Genomic DNA, 23,035 nt, shown 5'->3' with positions numbered 1-23,035 from the left:
AAGAAAGCCAATTCAGATTCCAACCTGAAGAAATTGCCCTCCTCTGCTAGACACAGTTCTTTGTGACAGTAACTGCTTTGGGAGAAAGCTCAAGAAGGGAAAACAGAATAGTGGTGGACAGCAAAAAGGATTTAAAAACGAGCTTAAAGCTAACCAAAAAAAAATTGGCATAAACATTGAGAACTAGGAATCCCTGATCTTTAAGTATTCTAACTGGAGTTCAGCTATTACCAACAGTGCTAGGAATTTTGAAATGGCTCAAATAGAGGGCAAAATGGAGAAACATGTCAAGAGGAAGGCAGATCAGGCAAACTCTTGTTGAGACTGCTTTCCATCTAAAAATCAATGTCCTCATTGTGCCAGACTATGTCGATCCAGAATAGGTCTCTACAGTGACTTATGGATCCAAAACCAAGAATCTACTTCAGGAAGGCAATCATATTCAGCCATGAGTTACAGCCTATGATGATGACATGACAATTTATCTCAGCGCCAGTCTGGAATTCTGCATTGATCCTGGGATCTACTAATGTTTCTGCTATTTGTGTGTTGTTTCAGTAATTCAGAAGGCTTGAGTTCAGGTTGTTCCTGAAGTTACTAGATTACAAATGACTTCCCACATGTAGAGTTTGTGCTTTTGATAATTTCCTTAATAAATCTCTATCTGTGAATCCACACTGACCGGTAAATTCATGGCCTGTCTGGAATAGAAATGCTCTAGATGTGGCCATAGCCCTGCCAAACCACTGCGGCACCACATTGACACCTGCATTGTCCAGTTGGGCCAAACCACATTGTGTTGTTGAAGGCTTTCATGGCCAGAATCACTGGGTTGCTGTGAGTTTTCCGGCCTGTATAGCCATTTTCCACAAGCATTCTCTCCTGACATTTCACCCACATGTATGGAAGGCATCCTCAGAGGTTGTGTAGTATATTGGAAACTAGACAAGGGAGGTGTATATATTTGTGGAAGGGCCAGGATGGGGGAAAGAACTCTTGTCTGTTGGAGGCAGGTGTGAAGGTTGCAATTAATCACCTTGATCAGCATTACAAAGCCTTGCAGCTTCAAGGCCTGGTTGCTTCCGGCCTGGGGAAATCCTTGTTGGGAGGTCAGGGCCAGCTAACACCTCCCAGCTGGGAGAAGCCTGCTCAGAAACCTGGCTTTTAATCTGTGAGGTCTTGCAAGGTTCCATTCTTTCTCCCATACTTTTTAACATCTACATGAAACCACTGGGTGAGGTCATCCAGAGTTTTGAAGTTTGGTGGCATCTCTATGCAGATGATACTCTATTACTCCTTTCCACCTAATTCCAAGGAAGCCCCTGGATCCTGGACCAGTGCCTGGCCCCTGTGATGGTTTTTATGGTTTTAATTATATTTTTATTTGTTATATGTAACTATGTAACATTGAATTTCTTGTTTTATGCTGGTCTTGGTCCCCATGTAAGCTGCCCCGAGTCCCTTTTGGGAGAGGGGGTGGATTATAAGAATAAAATTGTTGTTGTTGTTGTTATTTATTTTATTATGTCACAGCAAACAAGATAGATATGCTGGATTTTGTATCACAAAATCACAAGTCGAACACTTCCCAAGTGTCTAGGACTGTGTGATGCATTTTCGGATGATGCGTGCAGATCCCAGTAGGGTGGCCTTTTGCAGTTGGCAGATCATAATTTTGTCAATGTCTATTGTTTCCAAATGCCGGCTGAGATCTTTTATTATTATTTTATTATTATCATTATTATTTAATCCAGATCAAAGCAGATAATCTGGATTTTATATGGCAGTCTAGAAGGGGCCTCAGTGGTACCCAGTATGGAATTTTAAAGAGATTCTTAGTCAGCTGATGTGAGAACCTGAAATGTAGTTGATTTAGGAGTGCTGTATTAAATGCTATGAAATCATTCTTCCTATCCATGGGAAAGAACATTGCCCTCTATTTCTATGTTGGAAACCATAAAATATCTTACACCTCTCATATTAATTATATTAATTAATTTCAATATTAACTAGATATTGAACAGTCCTGCGATTTTCCCATGTTACTTTCATGTAATTCACAAAAATGGGCTGTCTGCTTCAACATTCCTCATTTAAATTCTGTCACTTTTATTTGTTGGCTGCATTTTTAGACCACAACAAAGCTCAGCTATCAGCTTTCAGTAACTTCTGTTATTGTCATAAATGATTTCTGTAGCCATTAGTTTCTTCCCTCTTTCACCGGCTTAACACAATTCTTCCTTTTTCTATTTTTTATGTGTTACATACATTTTCCTCTCTGCAAAACATGCAGTCTCCTTTGCACCACTAGTGTCATCGGGAAGAGAAGTGGAGTAAAGAGTCAAGTGGGGCAAATTAGCTTACAAAGAGGAATAGTCAGAAGCTACTTCTTGACGTCTAGTTTCCCAAGTCAATGAACATTTTTCTGCCCTTGTCACCTAGCCATCTCTCTCTTTCTTGCCCTCCTTCCTCACACACAAATAGACACATGTCGCCCCATACTCCACCCATATAGCCACAACAGGGAAGGTTTTGTTTAAAGATTTTATTCATTTTTGATAGTAACACTGTCGTGGGACGTGAAAGTTACAGAGGAATCAAATCCTTGTTTCCTTTCAATAGGAAAGTTGGCATGTGATAAGACAGCAAGCAACTGAGGGCGCATTAGCTTATTAGGAATTTATCTCCAGCATTCTCCCTTTGCTGAGCTGAAAGAAAATAAAAATAAATAATTATATCTGGAACAAAAATGGCAGCATGCATTTAAATTAATTTACAAAAACCTTTTGAGAAATTGTGTTAAATGTGAAGTTCTAAGAGATTATTTGTGGGCAAATCATGGGCAGAGACAAAGAAAACTGAGTTTTAGTCAGCTTTCTACATCCATGGATTCTGTATTCACAGATTCAACCATCCAAGAGTTGAAAATACACCCCTCCCCCAAATAAGTCTCTAAAGCAAACCTTTGCTGATTAAAATCAACATATCAAGTGCAATGAATTAATTTTAACAAAGTATTTTCCGATAATTTTCTCCTTCCTTTGACATTATCAATTTAACATAAATTAAACATTCTTCATGATACATTTTTTTCTATATTAGCTCACCTCAGATGTTTTATTACTCTCCAAGAGCAGTCTTAATATGCTCAATCATTTTGGGCCTCTAAGGGAAGAGGAGAAGAAGACACACAATATTATGTATTGTCTTATGTATATCTATTTCACAGGTTTCATAATGTGAATACAGTCTTTATGACACACACGTACACACAGTGTATATGTAGGAGTACTTTGTCCCTAAATAAAGTTGCAGGAAGGGAAAATATATATGGTTATGTGGCTTTATCATTTCTTCCACACATTATTGCTAGGAACCTCCAGTATCTGTCCATATAGGAAGAATCTTCATTAAAGTTGAATACAGAAGTCTGTAGAAGTCATTTAAACTCTGGGAGATGACATCCCAGTTCTGCTTCTTAATTGTAATAACCCAATTAATAAGATCTTCTTCTCCCTATGCTCAAAGCACACTTGTGCCTCTTGAAACAGTCAATACTCTCCATACTCTATCAAAAAAGATGTTGCTTGGAGAATAGTTTCCTACCGACGTACACACGTTTACACATCTATGAGACATCACCGTTTTTGACTTCATCAGGCGGAGCTGTTTTCAGCGACTCATGCCGGTTCTGCTGTAATTTAGCCATGGAGCCCACAACAGCCACTTCGGGGGTTGGAGGGGCATGGCTAACCTACAGTGGAACCAGCGTATGTCACAGTGGTGACAACATAGGAGGTTTCCTGTGTTGCACCTGCAACAATGGGGGGAGAACTGTATGGCAGATATTTTCCCCCGTGGGGTATTGTTTCAGGTAAATCGAATGATGCGGGGTGTGATGGGTTCCCCATGCTCCCCGATGGGCAGTGCCAGATTTGCCAAGAGCCATGGCGATTCCGGCTGCCAATATGATGGCTCTGAAGAGGAGATCAGAATCCTACAATTACATTTCTATGAAGACCTAAGAACAAGTGAACATAGTGGATGTATTTTATGGGGCTCCAAATCTTAAATGCAAAAAAATTGTCCTAGATATATATCCTTCACACACACACATACCTCTTCAGTGAGACATTCGACATGGTTTTCAACTGCACAACATTTTGTTACCATAGTAACGAAATCCACAGTAGCAACTGCAAGTTGTTCGTTTGAGATGGTGGGTCTGTGTTTAATCAAATTGACAAGTAGCCTGTAATGAGAAGAGAGAGTCAATCAATTAGTCAGTCTTTCTACTACTGGAAACATTTTACACAAATTATCAAAATGACTTATTTTTTTAAAATTCCCTTTAGTGTCTAGAGATTAGAGTTTAGAGTTTAGACCCAACACTGTCATGCTAGAGGAAAGACATCTGATAGGGGTTAATGAATATGCAATTTGATCTTTTTAAGTCAAGGCAATCTGTATCAGCAAGAACAAATAACTGAGCAAAATATTTTTCTTGCGTTTTTAAATTTTGGAGTGGTAGAAAGGTCAAGGGAAAGTAGTGAGGAGAACTGTGTCTGTCCACTAGCACATCTTCACAGATATTGTGATTGCTGAAACATGTCTCTATTATCCTACATCAACAGCAGTTTAGCTTCTGTAGAAAGAAAATGTGCTTTGTCAAGGAAAAATAGAAATAGAAAAAGAAGGCCCCCAGGAAAGAAACAAGTAAAGATTTGAGAAGACAGCAAAAGAATGGAAACAATAGGTCATTCAATCAAAGGAGTTTACTGAGGGACTGAGACAAAGGCCCCATCTACACTGTCATGTAATGCAATTTGAAATGGGATTATATGGTCAGTATAAATTCATAGAATGCAGTTTAATTGAGTTAAATGTAATTATTTAAGTCTACATTGATCATACAGTGCAGTTTCAAACTTCATTAAATGGCAGTGTAGATGGGACCTGAGTGGTCAGATAAAGGAGATGACTAAAAACATTAAATTTAAAGATGTTTAGAAAGAACAGAAGGGACACGGGCTTCAGTTCATGTACTGATTGATTACAAAGAGCTAGTCAAGCACTTTGGCTTTCTTACTCTTGTTTCATTGATTGCTGTTCTTCTTCTTTAGCATCACAATAGTCTCCATGGAAGGTGAACAACGCAGGATCAAATGCGACAGGATGAAATTCTGGATCAACACCTAACTCAGAGAAGCACGGACGGCGTTTAAAGTAGTTGTCACTACAGCATTTACAAATTTGTTTGTTGATGTGATTTTCTTCATGACTCTGGCAGATACTTCCTATTGCAAGATCAGCCTAGAAGGAGAGGGAAAGAGAGAGAGAAAGAAAGAGAATGGATTTTTTAATCGAAAAATTACCAGGGGTACTTACAGTTTATGTAACATTTTATATTAGTTATGAGCACCTACAAGTTTACCATCTTCAAGTTATGAGATGTTAAACACTTGAGAGTAATATGAGCTCAGTTTAATTCAGTGTTATAACAGTACAGCACCAAGAATATAAGGACTTATTAGAAAGAAAGTAAATGAGAGTTAACAATCAACTAATATCAGAAGGGGCCGGGCTGTGGTACAGGCTGGTAAAGCAGCCTGCTGCAATAAATCACTCTGACCAGGAGGTCATGAGTTCGAGGCCAGCCTGTGGCGGGGTGAGTACACGTCTATTAAAAATAAAAAATAGCCCCTGCTCGTTGCTGACCTAGCAACCTGAAAGATAGTTGCATCTATCAAGTAGGAGATAAGGTACTACTTATAAAAAGTGGGGAGGCAAATTTAACTAATTTACAACGTTGGAATGAGGAAGTGCAGTCAGAGTGGATTATGAAGCAGCTGCTCCCCCTGTGGCCAGAATTGAACATTTCCTCAGGAGAAGGTTAAATTGCCTCTGCGTCTGTCTGTCTCTGTTTCGGTTCTATGTATATGGGCATTGAATGTTTGCCCTGTGTGTGTATAATGTGATCCGCCCTGAGTCCCCTTCGGGGTGAGAAGGGCGGAATATAAATGCTGTAAAAAAATAAATAAATAAATAAATAAATAAATAAATTTATAGTACTGTACAGCAGTCCAGTACACAATAAATAAATTTCATTAAGACACAAGCTGAATATTCTCTGATGAGTGACAGTCTAGGGTTGAACATTATTTAACCTTGATAGAGTTGCAGTTATTCTGTCTGAAAGATCCCATGCACAACTGAAGATGCTGCTGGGCCTAGCTATGCTGGTCAACTTGCAGTTGAGGCTACAACTGCTTTTCCACACATTTGAATATAGAGTCAGGTGTCATTCTGATTAGAGAAGTCAGATCTAACTACTCTCAGGTAAGCTTTATTTATATCCAGGTTAATATAAGATTATATGCTTTGGTCATATCTAAATAAGGTTATTGCAAATGTTCTCAAAAGGGATATTACTGGTGGATCTGCTTAGTAGTCTGAGATGAGCTCATCTGTATTTAAGGTATTGATGTTTCTGAGCAAAATTGAAAATAATTGTTATATTTAAATATTAAACTGATATAGGTAAAGGTAAAGGTTTCCCCTGACGTTAAGTCCAGTCATGTCTGACTCTGGGGGTTGGTGCTCATCTCCATTTTTGAGCCAAAGAGCCAGCGTTGTCCGTAGACACCTCCAAGGTCATGTGGCCGGCATGACTGCATGGAGCGCCGTTACCTACCCGCCGGAGCGGTACCTGTTGATCGACTCACATTGGCATGTTCAATGTTTCAATACTGGGCTAAAGTAGAAAAGTGGGAAAGTTAATACTGAGGGAACAATACTCACGTATCCTTCAGCACATGTCAGTCTGTGGGCATCATCCATCTTGCAACATTTGGCAGCAACATCTCTGAATTGCCCTGTGTACTTTTGGAGGTCTTTAAAGGAGAGCTCTGGTGCTTTCTTGGTGTAGGCAACAAGAAGTCTGCAACAAAGATAACCCAATGGATACTAGTCAGAGAGGAAAAGTAATGTAATCAGGAGATTTTTTTAAAAAACTACATTTTGTATTTTCAAAATGCAAAGAAATGGTATTGAAACTGGGATCCCACTTGCATCAAAACTTGTCTATGTTTTCATGGATAAGCAGCTGGGAGATAATTATTTTGCCAAAAGGTGTTATATGAAGAACTGGCATTTGGCAACAGTTGAAAAGAAGCACAGAGAACTTTTTTTTTTAAAAAAATCAGAAATCTGTTTGCTTAAACTTTTCAGCAAACATGAATTGCTTTGATTCTGATTATGAATAAAGACTACCAGAAGTACTTACACCTTTAGCCAAAAATGCTAAATTACACTGAGACCCCCCCCCATTTGCAAGCTCCAATCATATGAGAATAACATACTCGTTCTGGTAGAGGTAGCCTCCCAATTGAGCATAATGGTCACAGCGTGTCTTCACAAGTTCCATGGTATCAGAAATGTGTTTTTTCAGTAGCCCCTCCTAAAAGAGAATGTAATTGCTTTCAAAGATTTGCAATGAAAAATGAGCAGATATGGTAGATGATATTGGGAAGGAGACTGAACTTGTTTTCAAACCTCTCTTATTAAGACTGTGAAGAATATTCATAAGTTAATTGGCAACTCTCGCAAGGCATTTTTGTTGTCTTTAGTGAGGTAATTGTGGCTTTTTTGCTTTGCAGTTTCCATAGGTTTTGCCAGCGTGCAATAGAAGGTTTTATGCAAAAGGCATCATGGTTGTTGAAAAAGCGATATTTCCCATGGAAAATGTTATTTTTCCATAAGAATAGTGTTTTTCATGCAAAAACTTTTAAATAAAAAATATTAACGCCACCCACCACCAACCACCACCTTCTAGTAAGAAATTGTATTGTTATATATTTTTTTGTTTTTGGTAGAGGATGTCCTTTGCCTGCAATGGTTCCTTTGTTAAATTAAAGCTACCGTATGTACTAAGAGAAAATAAATAAATAGATTGACCTCAGAGAATAGAATCTCTCAGAGAAAGTACAACAGACTGTAGAAAAGTAGGAATGTAGTGCTATTTCTAGCAAGTCCAAGTAATGAGGTAAGGCTGAGAAAGGTCACAATATCTAACATAGAGTAATATTAATCCTTCCATGGAGCCAGTGTGCTTTGTTTGAGCTTTGGACTACAGCTCTGAAGAATAGGTTTCAAATCCCATTCAGCCATGTAAATCCACTGGGGTGACCTTGGGCAAGTACACCCTCTTAGACTCAGAAAACCCTCTATTGGGTTCATGTTAGGGTCACCATAAGATGGAAATGGAGGGCAGGATAATAGTAAAAATCCAGATAGCAATATAAGTTTTGTGGGGATATCATAATGGTCTGAAACTGGTGAGAGCAGGCTTTGTTTTATTTTTATTTTTGTGAAACCCAGTGTCATACTCATATGAAATGTTCATCAACATTTTATACAAAGATGATACTGGGCCTTACAAATGACAACACCCTTACTAAATGGAATCTTGTTTCTTCCATTTGGTAAAGCTCAGTCAAAACTTACCCCTTTTGGCAGACATGTTTCAGGATGCTCAGTTGCACAGCATTCATCCAGCAACTCCTCGTAGCCTCTGGTAGATCTTGCAAGCAGTTGTGGAGAGAGCTCTGGATGTCTCCTTCCATACTGATACAGAAACCTGTAACAAACAAAGGATTTTATGAGTTCACGGTCACCACCATCACAACATATCAATTTAAATGAACACATCCTGGCATGTCTAAAACTTGTATGAAATGTGGTGCTGGGTGAGAGTTCTGAGGATACTATCGACTGCTACAAAGACCAATAGTTCATTGAAGGAACAAAGTTTGTACTGTCAGTAAAACCCAAAACAACTAATTTGAGATCACCATTAGAAAAGACGATGATGCTCAGTAAAATGGAAGGTGGTAGGAAAAGAAATAGACCATAGATTTACTCAATTAAGGAAGCCAACGCACTGATTTTCCAAGATCTCAGCAGGACTGCTAAAAACTTGGGCTCATAGAGATCTTTCAGTCATAGTGTCTCTGTAAGCAAAATTTGACTTGATGGCAAATACCAATAGCAACACACACACACACACACACACACACACACACACACACACACACACATTATAGACAACCAATTTAGCTGACTGTTGGCTGGAAGAGAGATGGGATTCAATAACTTTTATGAATACTGAGAACAGATTAAGTATACAACTCCCCATATAAGATTTGCAATTGAGATTTCTCTCCTGATATATTCTTTGTGTGAGTTTTATGGAACAGCCACTATTATCATGCATCTGATTTCAGTCTATTTTTTGCTAAGTGATATTTTGCTTTCACACAGGGCTTGTGTGATATTTTCTGCTTGCTGGTTTCCCTGTTTCACGTTGGATTAATATCCGGCCATTCAATTTGTAAGTAAAATTGTAATGCAATTTTATTTATTTGTTTTGTAATGATTTTGATTTGTGCTCTTTCACCTTGGACACATTTATAAGGTTGTGTTCCACAAAGTAGTAGTAGTGGTAGTTGTAGCAGTAGTAATCACAACAGAAAAATCAACAACAACAACATTATAGCTGATAATGTATGATAAAACAAAAACAAATGTTTAAGAGATATGGAGCTGGGCTCTGGAAAGCAAATCAACTTTTTTAGCTTAGCTATCCTAGATCTCTACCAACATAACAGGCAGCCTTGGCTATTACTTTCTCATTCTCTTGGACATCTTCTTTGGCTCTCGCAGTTCACAGCTCTCCTGATCTTGCTTGCTTCTTGTTTTACTTTTATTCTCCCTGCATACCGTTCAATTTCTATATTGATTAAAGTTCTCAAGTCAGACCTTCCATTGTGAGTGACTATCTCCACATGTCTTTCCAACATGCAGGATCTGCCCTAATGTTTCATCCAATCTGATCCATTTCATGAATTCTTTCTACTGTACTGCCCTATCAGTAGGGAAAATAGGGATTAATCTGAATTTTCTATGCCGTACTTTGCCAGATGCTGGTTCTTATTGTCAGCATAATGTTGGCACACTTCTTTGTTATCCACAAACTCTCTGACTGTTTCAGACAGATCTGCAGGCTTGTCATCATTCTCCAAATGGACTATGCATTCTCCTCGTTCCACCACAGGTTTTTCACAGCAAGCTGACAATTTTGAAGAGATCTCATTTTGGTGAGAGCAGACATATTTCGTCAGTTTTTCCTATAAGAAAGGAGGTTCATAAACAACTTGTTATTTGATGGAAATCACTTTCAAACTGTAGACTTGAGAAATCTGGGGTTTCTTGGAAGTTTCAACAAGTGGATCTTACTTTAGGTTACACAGCTTGTTGGAGCAACAAGTTTTCCTTTTGGTGACAATTCCTCTATTTCTATATGGTAGTTAGAAATAATGCCTTTCAATACAATGATGCATTGTAAAGGCATTGTGACCTATTTCTAACTACCGTATACAGAACGAGGCCCAAATAGTCTGGATGACACTAGGATATAACCCAGAATCTCTTGAGATGGACTGACAGATGCATAGGTTTCCTGTCAAATAAACGGGTGTAAAGAAGATACCTTAGAAAGATAAACATTTTGCTATACTATCTCTCTATGTCTGGTTTTTGTTTCCCCTTGAAAATTTGCATTTTCAGCATTGCACAATATTAGTACCCTTTCTTATCCTTTTCTGAAGTTTTTGCATGAGTCCATTCTGAGAGATTAGTAGGATGCATTCCCTCTAACGGTCTTCCATTTCTATTTCACAAAGGTCCCTGTTGCCTCCTACCAAAGTTTGCCATGTTTTCACTTTCTGGAGATTCTTTAGGCCCAGGAAAAGCATTTTTTTTCAAAATAAAAGAGTATTTTTTCCTTCTTTTTTGTTTTTTAACAATCCTGGAAAGTAAGGATATGGCAAAATTGGCATTTTGGGAACCAAAAAATGAAAAGTAACACTGGAAGATACCCCTTGTATTGAGTATTTTTAAAGGTCTACACCATTTAATCAAATTCATTTAAACACCTGGCCCCTTTCTTAGGAATATGCATGTGGTTGAGATAGGATGGTGTTCCCTTTGTGTGTGTGTTGAAAATTCCAAGCACATGCACACAGCTGATTGTATTTGTGTAGGCTCTGTGTTGAAGAATTCAATTGCCACAGAAATTTTCAAACCCCTTTCCCAACCTGTGTTGATTCTATGTACAAAGTGGACATTACCACTTACAACATTACCATTTATACTCATGTTTAAGTCATAGAGTCATACAATCATAGGTTGGAAGAGAACTCAAGGGTTATCCAAACTACCGTGTTTCCCCGAAAATAAGACAGTGTCTTATATTAATTTTTGCTCCCAAAGATGTGCTAGGTCTTATTTTCAGGAGATGTTTTATTTTTCCATGAAGAAGAATTCACATTTATTGTTGAACAAAAAAATGAACATTTATTATATACTGTACAGTAGTTGTCATCACAAACCAGCATAACCAGACAAACTGTGAATCCTATCAAGAATTTCTTGTTACTACTATTATTTCCATGTACAACTGGTATGTACATTTACCAATCCTGCATGCTCTGGTGTTCTGTTTGGCAGGCACTGGGCATGCTTCCAAACAAAAACTTTGCTAGGTCTTACTTTTGGGGGAGGGCTTATATTTCGCAATTCAGCAAAACTTCTACTAGGTCTTATTTTTCGGGGATGTCTTATTTTCAGGGAAACAGGGTACCCCTGTTTGCGCAGTAATGCCTAATCAAAGCACTCCCAACAGGTGGCCATTCAGCCTCTTTTAAAAAACCTCCAGAGAAGGAGATAAGTCTAGAATAAGAGTGGTAAGCACTAATGCCATCTCAGGAGGCCAGCCAAAATCACCACCACTATTGTCCTACCCTATTCCTACCACTATTTTCCTACCTAGAATCATAGAATCATAAAATCATAGAATAGTAGAGTTGGAAGAGACCTCATGGGCCATCCAGTCCAACCCCCTGCCAAGAAGCAGGAAATCGCATTCAAAGCACCCCCGACAGATGGCCATCCAGCCTCCGCTTAAAAGCCTCCAAGGAAGGAGCCTCCACCACAGTCCGGGGGAGAGAGTTCCACTGTCGAACAGCCCTCACAGTGAGGAAGTTCTTCCTGATGTTCAGGTGGAATCTCCTTTCCTGTAGTTTGAAGCCATTGTTCCATGTCCTAGTCTGCAGGGCAGCAGAAAACAAGCTTGCTCCCTCCTCCCTATGACTTCCCTTCACGTATTTGTACATGGCTATCATGTCTCCTCTCAGCCTTCTCTTCTGCAGGCTAAACATGCCAAGCTCTTGTTCAAAAAGTTCTGAAGTGGCATGATGGCAGGGAGAATAGAGAAGTGAGGTCCTTTAGGATCTCCTGAGACAGATAAAATTTCCATCTTTTGCCATTCTACTATAAGGTACCCTTTTAAAAATAAGAGTTAAGCTACTCTATTTACATTGACCTTTGGATAAGTCAACCCATGATTTTGGGGATGATTTTTAGATGATAATTTCTATATTTATACATGAGTATATACCATAGTTCTCAATTTTCTAAAAAGAATATTAAAGCGTGTGTGTGTTTAATGTAATAAATCTACTTTCAAAGATTTGGAAAGCAGAGTGGAGACTACTCCTGGAAATGCAGCTAATACTCAATGGATCTCAAAAGCGAGGGAGAGGAAGGGAGCTGATCTGATCTTTATCTTGCTGAAGATGCGATGTAATGAGAACAAAATGAATAACTCTTACCCGATCAAGCATGCTCTCCAGTGTATCTCCTTTGCAACACTCTTCATGGATGTGTACAATATCTCCTGTAAGCTTGCTAATCGTTTCAAATGAAGCCTTTGGAAACTTCTGAGACAACTGAGCCATTTTTCTGAAAGATTAGGATTGTTTTAAAACAGATTCAGTATCACATTTAGAATGTATTGACTATATTCCTAAACAGGAAGATGGGGGTTCTAGAAAGGGTGTAAATCTTTGGGGTTTTTTTGTCATTGCATGCAAGGATAAATAATTTCCACAATATTCTTTCGGATGTCTGGGAAACAAATACTTCTCAGCAGTTTTTGTCTGGTATTTTGTCAGGTATTTGTTCATCCTGAAGAGCAAACCATACTTCATACCATACCATACTTCCATACCAGCAAACCCTCCACAATAATTTGGCAGGCATCAACAATAAACTCTCCATGTCTTATCACACAGAATAGTTTCCTCCAACACTTCAGGATGTGTGAACACTGGGGAAAATCTGCAACAGTCATGTTTAATAATAATAATAATAATCATCATCATTATCATCATCATCATCATCATCATCATCTTCCAGCATCTCATGGGTGCTGGGAAATCAATTTCTTGGCCTGAATAATGGTATATAGTATTTCCATCCCTAGATGAGAATTATTTATTAATAATTAGATCTATGGTAATTGCAAAAATAATTTTGGAGTGATGTGGAAATAGTGCTCTGACTGAATATCTGCAAACCATAACTCAGTTATGTCCATTTTCCATATGTCTGACTTAAAAACACAGAGAAATCATGACATTTACATATCTCAGGATATATCTTTTGTGCACAATTTCTTGGCAAATAAGCATTTTTTTTGTAAACGGTGTTCCCTAATAAAGGAAAATGTTCCTCTGAGATGCTCTCATTAAAATTAGGAGTGATATTTTCTCTTTTGATTCCTTCCGCATAAAAGGCCTGCCTCCTTTCACACCAGAAGCAGGTCACATAAAAACTATAGATATTTTTTTTAAATTATCTAGATGAGCTTATGTTGGTCATAGTAAGACAGTCCAGATGTGCTTGTTGGAATCCAAAACAACGGAATAGAGAGTCCATTTTCCTTTCTACATTGGCTGTAGCCCTCTATAACACCATCTCAGCTATGGGAAACATATGAATATTGCTCATTTAGGTTAACTTTTTAAAAAGAAAAAAAACTAGACTTACAATCCTTGCATTGTTTCTACTCCAAATTTTTTCATGACAGCGCAGACGTGTTTCTGTATAGCAAGGTCTTCCATTAATTGCTTTTTCACAGGTGGGGCCTATGGTAAAATAAAAATGGATGTGATACATAGCACGTAAATCTCCTTTTAAAAAAATAATTCACCACAAACAGCAGATTGTATTGAAGAAGAAAGCAAAAGCGAAGTTTTCTGTGATGTAATCTACAAGCATTTGTGTAAATCTATCCAAAGTGAAGGCACTTTTAAATGTTAAATGTTATAAAGCCAGAAAGTAAGATTAAGCCAGAAAGTAAATTAGAAGTGTCTGTGGCTGCCTTCTGTTATTCAGCCATTCAGCATTTTGTATACTTAACCATGTTCTGTGTCCAAAGGAAAACATTCCTTTGTCATTGTATGTCTACTGCTATAGAGACATAGCTAGATGATTCTCTCTCCTCCCCCCCCCTCCCCCCAATATCCCTATTTTCTGCAAGTAAATAAATAGCTATGTCAGGGGGTTGCCCTGGGAAATAGCTCAATTTCCCTGGAGATGAGACGGGGCACATCTACACTGTAGAGTTAATGCAGTTTGGTACATGGAGTCATGGGAGTTATAGTTTGGTGAGGCATTGTCACTATTTGAGAGAGAAGTCTAGCAAACTTGTACATCCATAGCTCTCATAATTCCATAGCATTGAGCCATAGCAGTGGTATCAAACTGCATCAATTCTACATTGTAGACATAGTAGGTAAAGGTTTTCCCCTGACATTAAGTCTAGTTGTGTCTGACTCATCTCCACTTCTGAGTCAAAGAGCCGATGTTGTCCGTAGACACCTCCAAGGTCATGTGGCTGGCATGACTGCATGGAGCGCCGTTACTTTCCCTCCAGAGTGGTACCTATTGATCTAATTCACATTTGTATGTTGTCGAACTGCTAGGTTAGCAGAAGCTGGGGGTAATAGCGGGAGCTCACCCCACTCCCCGGATTTGAACCGCTGACCTTTCAGTCAGCAAGTTCAGCAGCTCAGCAGTTTAACCCACTGTGCCATTGGGGGTAGACATATCCAGAATGAAATCCTGACTGGATGGAAATATCTATTCTATCTCGCCATGTAGGATATTGACTATTGTATTTCATCTGTGAGCATAATTAAGACTTGTGGCAAAGAAAAGGAACATCGTGATGAGACTGGGGAAGTTGAAGGTTTCAGCCCCTATTCTGAAATTCATTTGAAAATTACATCTGGTTTGAAAGTATTATTTCCTGTTTAATTGTGTGGCACTTACTTTGAAAGTAGTTATTATACTCTAGAAACTTTGTTTTTGTGGCTGCCACAAAGTATGCTGAATGGATTGAAACTCTATGAGATATTCATTGAAAAACTATAGCAGAATGTGATGCAGGATGTCCTGTCAAAAGAATGTTTTTGCAGTTGAATAATCTTTTTCCATGTTTTTATGACAGAACCAATAAGGAAATGACATTTATATCCCAGGAACAAAAATGTTGTTACATAGTGTTATTATAATGGGTAAGTACAGAACTGGAAACCAGGGGTTCCTAGGACTGGTACCTCTGTTCATACCTACAGGATGGATATTGACTATTATTCCTGCCATCCATTTATGCTGTATAAAATGTATAGTGATTAATATCTCATTGTCTAATGTTATACAAACTGTGTTTTGCTATGAATTCCTTAGGTCAAGCTTGGCGCGGGCAAGAGCCACTCGTTCGCTTGGGTGCAGCAGTTAACATGTATAAAGAAGAAAAGAAAAGAAGATGCTGTCCAACATCCTATTAAGAGAATTTCAAGACTTGGTTTAGAGTATAGCAACATACCTCTTCTTGGAAGCAGGCACCTTTGTCCTCTTTTGCGCAGCAAGAAGTCAGGACATGTTCATAAGCAGCAGTTGATTTATAGACTGTGGCAACAGGTGCAAAGGGACTCCTTCTGCTCACCTCATAGATGTAGCTGTAGGGGAAGGAAAGGCATCTCAAATTAATCTGGGTCAAACTTTCTTATAGATAAAGACACTAGTGCTATAAACCTTTATAGTAATAGCATCTAACTACTCTAATTGGCAGTCACAATAGAATTCAGGCCATTGCAAGTTTGGGAGCATGCATAAAGAAGAAAAGAAAAGAAGATGTTGACCAACATCCTAATAAGATAATTTAAAGGCTTGAGTTCCAAGGATTTTGGGGCCAAAACCCGACAACCAAAATATCAAAACAGCAGAAAGATAAACTTAAGAACTTTTCCCCATGCCCATAGAATAAAAAGAACATATGCAAAAGCTACAAAATATTGTGTGCCCATTCAACAAATAAAATAAAATAAAACAGAATAAAAGATAAAGATGGAATAGATTATGCAAAAATGGAAGAATGTTAATCTACTGCAGGATAAGTGAGTGAAACTCTTTTTAAAAGATTTGTTGCAAGCCCCACTACTTATTTGACAGCTAACACAAAAATAGAAGCCAGAATTTGCAGTTCTCTGATGAAGGACCTGCAAAAGAAAGGCATGGGTTTTCCGTCGCTACACACAAAAGGGAGAATCAGTCCTTCAAATTAGCAGGAATTGATAGATTTACTTACTGGCCCAAAACTTCATTTTTGTTCTCTGCAAATTTTGCACAGGCCACGTCAGCACTTGGCTTTTGATAAGGTGGAATGAATCCTGGAGTTGCATTTTTATGAGCCAAGAAACATTCATTTCTTTCTGCATCAGCTTTAGCACAGCAATCGCTAAATCCATGTTTATTAGCAAATTCTTGTTCATGACATATTTCATCCAGGAAAACAGTATGCTGGTGGACAGATACAAATCACTGCTTGAATTCATGAGAAATGAAACTAGTGGTTTATTCACACTAGGCAAACTAGCATAGCTTATTAAATATCTCCCAGGTTCCCTTAAATGACACTGGCAAACACACATTTTGGTACCTCAAATGTTAGGCCTGTTTCTGGATATATTTGACTTCTTGATCCCCAAAATGGCTCCAGTTTCTTATATCAGCTCTAGTTTTTGAGATACAGAACAGATGCCATATACCAGTCTTTATCTACTTACCCATAGAAAATCATTAAAACCATGAATAAAACTAGAGCTGATGTGGTCTATCCAATGCAATTTTCTGAATAAGCACCATAAATAACCCCAGGAACAGGCCTAAAAACCAAGAATTCTTATAAAGCACCTTTAGGTTTGCAACATGGGTGATATTGATTAAAGCTAGTGTTGATTGATGGGTTACGGGAAAGAGCTCTTAACCCAAATAGATTCTGGATCAGGATCTATTTGGGTTACTGAAAAGCTCCATCCTGTAAAATGAAGATACCTGTTATATCTCACCTCCAAAATACCAACTTCTAGCTCAATGGCTTTCACTCTTGCAGAGGAAACTAGAGGAAGTGAGCATGGAGAGCCACTAAACTTTGTTTTGACCTCTAGCACCTCTACACCCTCCCCACTCTTCATCAGGAAGTCAATATTGGTGGCAGCAGAAGTTGGTGTTTGAAAATTAACACAAGACATGCACCTTGAACTGGTTTGATGGAGCTTTATGGTGCCCCATCTTGTTGTGTGACCCTTTTAGACTTAAAGTTACTGTAATCCCATTCCCCCTTTCCCTGATTCCAGTTCTTAAGTTCTAAGTTGAATTAAAGAATATTAGTCTGGTAAAGTCTGCTAAAATTTTGGAAACTTTGCCAACAATCTACCAATACTCTACAAAATCCATATTTCACTAGCATCTTACTCCATCTCTATATGCTAGACAGGCCTTCATTGGATCCAAGGAGATCAACACTGTATATGTTAAAGTATTTTTTCCTATTCGTAATATCACATGATAGCAGAAACTGGCTTCCATTGTAATTATTTGCATTCTATCTACAATTTTTTTAGAACCTGCTTTGACCACAATGTATGTTAGTAGATTAAATATTAAATAAAACCATAGCTGGCTGGATAAATATTACATTTTGCACTTAGAATTTTTCAATATATATTCTCCAAATTTTGCTCTAAAAGCTTACCAAAGGTTTTCCACATTCAGGATCTGAGTGTTCATCAGCACCACATTTCTTTGCAAGTGCAACAATGTCATCCATCAATTTGTGCACCTCTTCATATGTGGCTTGTTGTGCCGATTGAGAGTATAAGATCATGGCACTAGAAAAAGGCATGAAAGAAGAAAGAAACTAAAAAAAACATTTCATTTAATGTTTTTAGGTAATATTCTCATTTTGGTCTCTGCCCATCCCCCCTCATAGCTTCACTCCTGAAAATATTTTTTAACTGTCATACCAATGGGAGAGGAGTGCTAAAGACTTGGAGAATCAAACAAGAAGCAAGACACTATTGAAATGCTTACATTCCTGCAAAATCATCAGGCGGTAGTTCTGAGGCCCTGGTGATTGTGTCATGAACATCTGTAATGCAAACAATAGTTGGTTATATTTCAAACAGTAGTTCTGAAATTATTTGCACATTTATACTCTTTCTTACAGGGTGGTTGAAAGAAAAACTCTTGAGTGCACCATTACTTGCTCTTGGTTAAGCAGGTGGAGGAATGAAGGCCTAGTGATTTAACAGTAGAAGGTAAAAGAGTTCATTGAGGGCTCTGCACTGTAGAATTAATGCAATTAAACTGACCCAACACTGAAAAGGGATCCTATATTTTTTAAAACACACACATACAAGTTTTCAGACCTAAAATTTGGTGATTTGGTGCAACTCCTACAATTGACTGAATAAATAAAAAGGGAGAAACAAATAAAACGTTAAAAGAAGTGAGCATTCAATTGCACATATTGTTCAGTTATCTGATGTATTAAGTACAAATGAATTCATCTCTGAGTGATCTGCAACCAGAATAATATACCTTTGCTCCACTGCACGACCAGGTTGATCAGCCTATTTGGCATTTCAGCATCACCTTGACTCACTGGCAAAAAATGTTCTCAAAGGTAACATGGTGAAATGTAACTCAGATGAAGGAAAATTTCAAAAATGGGTTTGAAATGGAGGAAACAATCTTGGTCTGGATGAGTTTTCATTAAAGGAAATAGAATAGGATCATGAGAGTGAGTCCCAAAGGAGCTCATGTGCATAGAATCATCTCCAGTTTTTAACACAGAAGACAGTTTGGTTTTGTGCACACATCTGTTCCCTCCACTGCATGGAGCAAGTTCTTCCTTTAAGGCAGGACATATCTGAACACTTACATGCACAATGGAATAGTGCATGAGCGTCATTCTGCCTTTGAAAAAAAGCTATCCAGGGTGCAGAACTCCTTTTCCCAAATAAGTTGCAGCACCTTGTATAGCTCCATGAAAATGCACACTAGAGCTGGTGTGATTCATCCTCATACAGAAGGCAGTTTGGTGCATACATGGAAGCCACTAGGCCTCAGTGCTCACGAGGAAGTGTTGGAGCTCTGCAAAAACATTATTACTATCTCTAAAAAATAATGAAAGACAAGAGAGTTGTGAAAATTAAGGTCACTGAGAAATATCAGAGGTGGTATTAGCAAGCACCAGTTACTCAAAGGTTTTGAGGAACAACAAATCCTTTGAAAGGAGGATTTCTCCCTTTCCTGATCCAAGAGTGCAATGGGGACTGAAGATATAGTGTAGCTATCAGTGGCTATAAATTAGGATGGAAATAGAATGGGATATCCTGGAAGTAGGCATCACTGGCTGGAATCCTGAACAGGAATATTTCTGTTAGAACATGAAGATAGATTACAATTATTTTGTTATTTCTTTCACTTAGCAAATCACCATGCATAGATCCCATATAAAATATATCTACAGTAATTAAGATCTAATTTTTATAGAATCAGCTTCAAATGTATATTTGATTCCCTTCTCCTTTTGTAATATCTGATATAAAATATATGTATCCTGTTAGCACAGAGTTCTGCTTGGTACAAGGAAGCCAATACATGAGACCACAAAATGCTGCAATTTACATACATGGCTATTAAGGCATGGGTAATCTATACTAGACATTAGAAATGGACTGGTATTTTGGATATAAAACATCATTTAAAAAAATATATAGTCTTACCTGTATCTCGGTATTTTCTAGGAAGGTGTTTTGATTCAGCAAAGCTTACTAAGAGAAGGCAAGAAATGAATGTTACCCACTTCATGATTCCGAATTATTAGGGGCCTGAATGTGCAGGTAGGAAGAGCAAAGGAAAAGGCAGAGCTTTTATACTTTTAGCAGCTGCATGTTGGGTTAATAACCACCTATGGTTCGTTCTATGCGTGGGAGGGATACAAATAGTTCTGCTAATAATTACATTGATAAAATATTTGCTCATTATGTTTGTTAAGGGGGCATCTTGTCACAAAAGCTTGCCAAAGTAATTTTTTTTCCAGAATTAGAACAAATAGACATTACCCTTAACATACTTCAAAGCAGTTAGGCAAACAGCATTCTTTGTTACATTATAACTCATATACAAACCTCTCTCCTCTCACTTTTTTTTGTCCAAAGGTGAATTGAATTTATGTAAGATGGCCAATGGTTCTTTGTTAAGTGAAAGTCCCCAAGTTCAGATCAGAGATCTGTGACGTTAATTTCCAAGGCTGCATATGAGTAAACATTTGATATTTTGCAACAGATTTGGAATCTGAGCTAGAACGGGATAAAATCAACTAGTACTACTATCATTACTACATCTACTAGTGGTAATGGTGTTGCTACCTTCTCATTCTCCTGCACTTTCTCCTCCACTTTCTCCCCCTTCTTTTTCTTCCTGCCTTATTACATATTAGAATTAAAAGTGTTCCACAGCAAAAGCTTTTTTGAGAGCAGTATTGCTTATATTTTTATTTATCTATTGCTGTGGAAAACCAGTCTTACAATCAGTAAGCTAGATATATGGGTGAATGTGGAATGATGCTCTTGGAACTCGTTGATCAATGATGAAAATTTAATAGAAAGCAAGACATTTGTGTTACATGCTTCTAGTGATGACTGGCAGCCTACATAGCAGGAGTCTCCAGAGTTTAGTTTGAACTTTAATAGAGCTATCCAAGGTGCTGAACCATACCTCCAATACAGGTGGATCATTCCGCTGTGATTCAAAATACAGTAGAGTCTCACTTATCCAAGCCTCGCTTATCCAAGTTTCTGGATTATCCAAGCCATTTTTGCAGTCAATGTTTTCAATATATCATGATATTTTGGTGCTAAATTCGCAACTACAGTAATTACAACATAACATTACTGCGTATTGAACTACTTTTTCTGTCAAGTTTGTTGTATAACATGATGTTTTGGTGCTTAATTTGTAAAATCATAACCTAATTTGATGTTTAATAGGCTTTTCCTTAATCTCTCCTTATTATCCAAGATATTCGCTTATCCAAGGTTCTGTTGGCCCATTTAGCTTGGATAATTGAGACTCTACTGTAAAACATGGGGCAACTTCAACACCTACCAAATGTTTGCTTCTTTGAGTTATTAACTGAGTCACAGAAGTTCTGTTTTGAGATTTCTCTGCAACTTAGCTCAGTTGCTCAACTAAGCTAGAACCTTCCCACAACATGAATAAATATCACCTTAGTGTATTAATGTAGATGAGCCAGCGCACATGGAATAGAAGAACCAACACTTTTTCACTAGCAGGAATGAAGCTATCCACTTTGTATATTGCTGGGTTTGGTCCACATGTAAGCCGCCCCAAGTCCCCTGCGGAGATGGGGTGGGATACTATAATAACATTGTTGTTGTTGTTGTTGTTGTTGTTGTTGTTGTTGTTGTTGTTGTTACCTCACCTGAAATTTCAATATAAAAATCGACATAAGGATTTGGAAAATGTTAATAAATGGGTCTATCTAGCATCTATATTTCTCATTATGTGTCTACCTTGACTAATAGTCATTATTAGAACAGGACCTTTGGTTTAGAATATGGGGCATATTTATTTATGTTTTTATGTATTATTTATTTATTTATTTATTTATTTATTTATTTATTTATTTTATATGCCACCTTTTCCCCAGAATGGGATCCAAAGCAGCATGAATCATAGAAGTCAAACCTCCTTTTCAGATGATGAAAAAGAAAAATGTATTCAATTTGTAATCACCATAGTAGATTATCACTCATGGCTGGGTATAATTGCCTTCCAAGTGTAGGTGACTGTAGAGACCTATTCTTGATTTGTATATTCCTTTGCAGTGAGTTTATCGATTTCCAGATGGAAGGCGGGCCCGACAGGGGTTGGCTTGACACGCCTCTCTCGATGCTTTTCTCCCTTTCGACCTCCATTAGTACCTCATTGACTTCTACAGCATTGTTGGTAACAGCTGACCTCCAGTTGTAATCACTCACTTTCTAGGAAATGGGTAAAAAAAAAACCCTGAATCAATTTCAGAAATTCTGATGGGAAATTAAATTCCTTTAAGGCTGGTTAATTTTTTCCCCCACAACTGATATCCTGTCCTTTAAAGCAATCACATTTAAACTAGTCTTGCAATATCATGTCTGTGATTAATGAAACTTAAACTGGCTTGGAGAGGTATTATATTTCATAGTCTATTTTACAACTGCTGCAGCTATTATTTAAACATTAACATCTCAAAAAGTGTAATCTTTGCCTGCTTTGGGAAATCGCAGAATTAAAAGTTTCATACAAGAAAACTGGAACCTTACTGAAATATCTTTTGGTATAAACGGCGCTCCATGCAGTCATACTGGCCACATGACCTTGGAGGTGTCTACAGACAACGCCGGCTCTTCGGCTTAGAAATGGAGATGAGCACCAACACCCAGAGTCAGATATGACTGAACTTAATGTCAGGGGAACCTTTACCTTTTACTATAAAAAAAGGTTAGATGGCACATTAAAGCCAAACAATGTATTTGTTCAGCAGCCTTTGGTTTACCACAAGTCAGAAACACCTTGCAGGAACACAGCAAGCAGCAACACATTCTTAAAGAACATTGCTCTCTTGCCTTTCCCATAAGCTGTTAGTTTTACAGGGGATGAGGATACATTGAACATGATAACAAAACAGGTCCATGGTACTGGAAGATATCTTCAGGGT

General features: G+C 38.0%; 1 protein-coding gene across 1 annotated transcript; it reads right to left on the bottom strand.

The window, feature by feature from the left end:
- Nucleotides 1–2,530: 2,530 nt before the first annotated feature.
- On the bottom strand, nt 2,531–20,197 carry LOC100562375 (alpha-fetoprotein). Its single transcript, XM_003224500.4, has 15 exons — nt 20,040–20,197; nt 18,340–18,397; nt 18,002–18,137; nt 16,556–16,767; nt 15,794–15,926; nt 13,951–14,048; nt 12,732–12,861; nt 9,973–10,187; nt 8,506–8,638; nt 7,362–7,459; nt 6,802–6,940; nt 5,090–5,313; nt 4,120–4,252; nt 3,108–3,165; nt 2,531–2,708 (listed from the first exon to the last, which is right to left on the bottom strand). The coding sequence occupies exons 1-14, from the start codon at nt 20,122–20,124 to the stop codon at nt 3,121–3,123; spliced, it is 1,839 nt and encodes a 612-aa protein (XP_003224548.1). The 5' UTR covers nt 20,125–20,197; the 3' UTR covers nt 2,531–2,708; nt 3,108–3,120.
- Nucleotides 20,198–23,035: the final 2,838 nt, after the last annotated feature.

The sequence above is a fragment of the Anolis carolinensis genome, chromosome 6 (genome assembly GCF_035594765.1).
Source record: "Anolis carolinensis isolate JA03-04 chromosome 6, rAnoCar3.1.pri, whole genome shotgun sequence".
Classification (NCBI taxonomy): Eukaryota; Metazoa; Chordata; class Lepidosauria; order Squamata; family Dactyloidae; genus Anolis; species Anolis carolinensis.
This window is presented reverse-complemented; position numbering and strand designations above follow the sequence as displayed.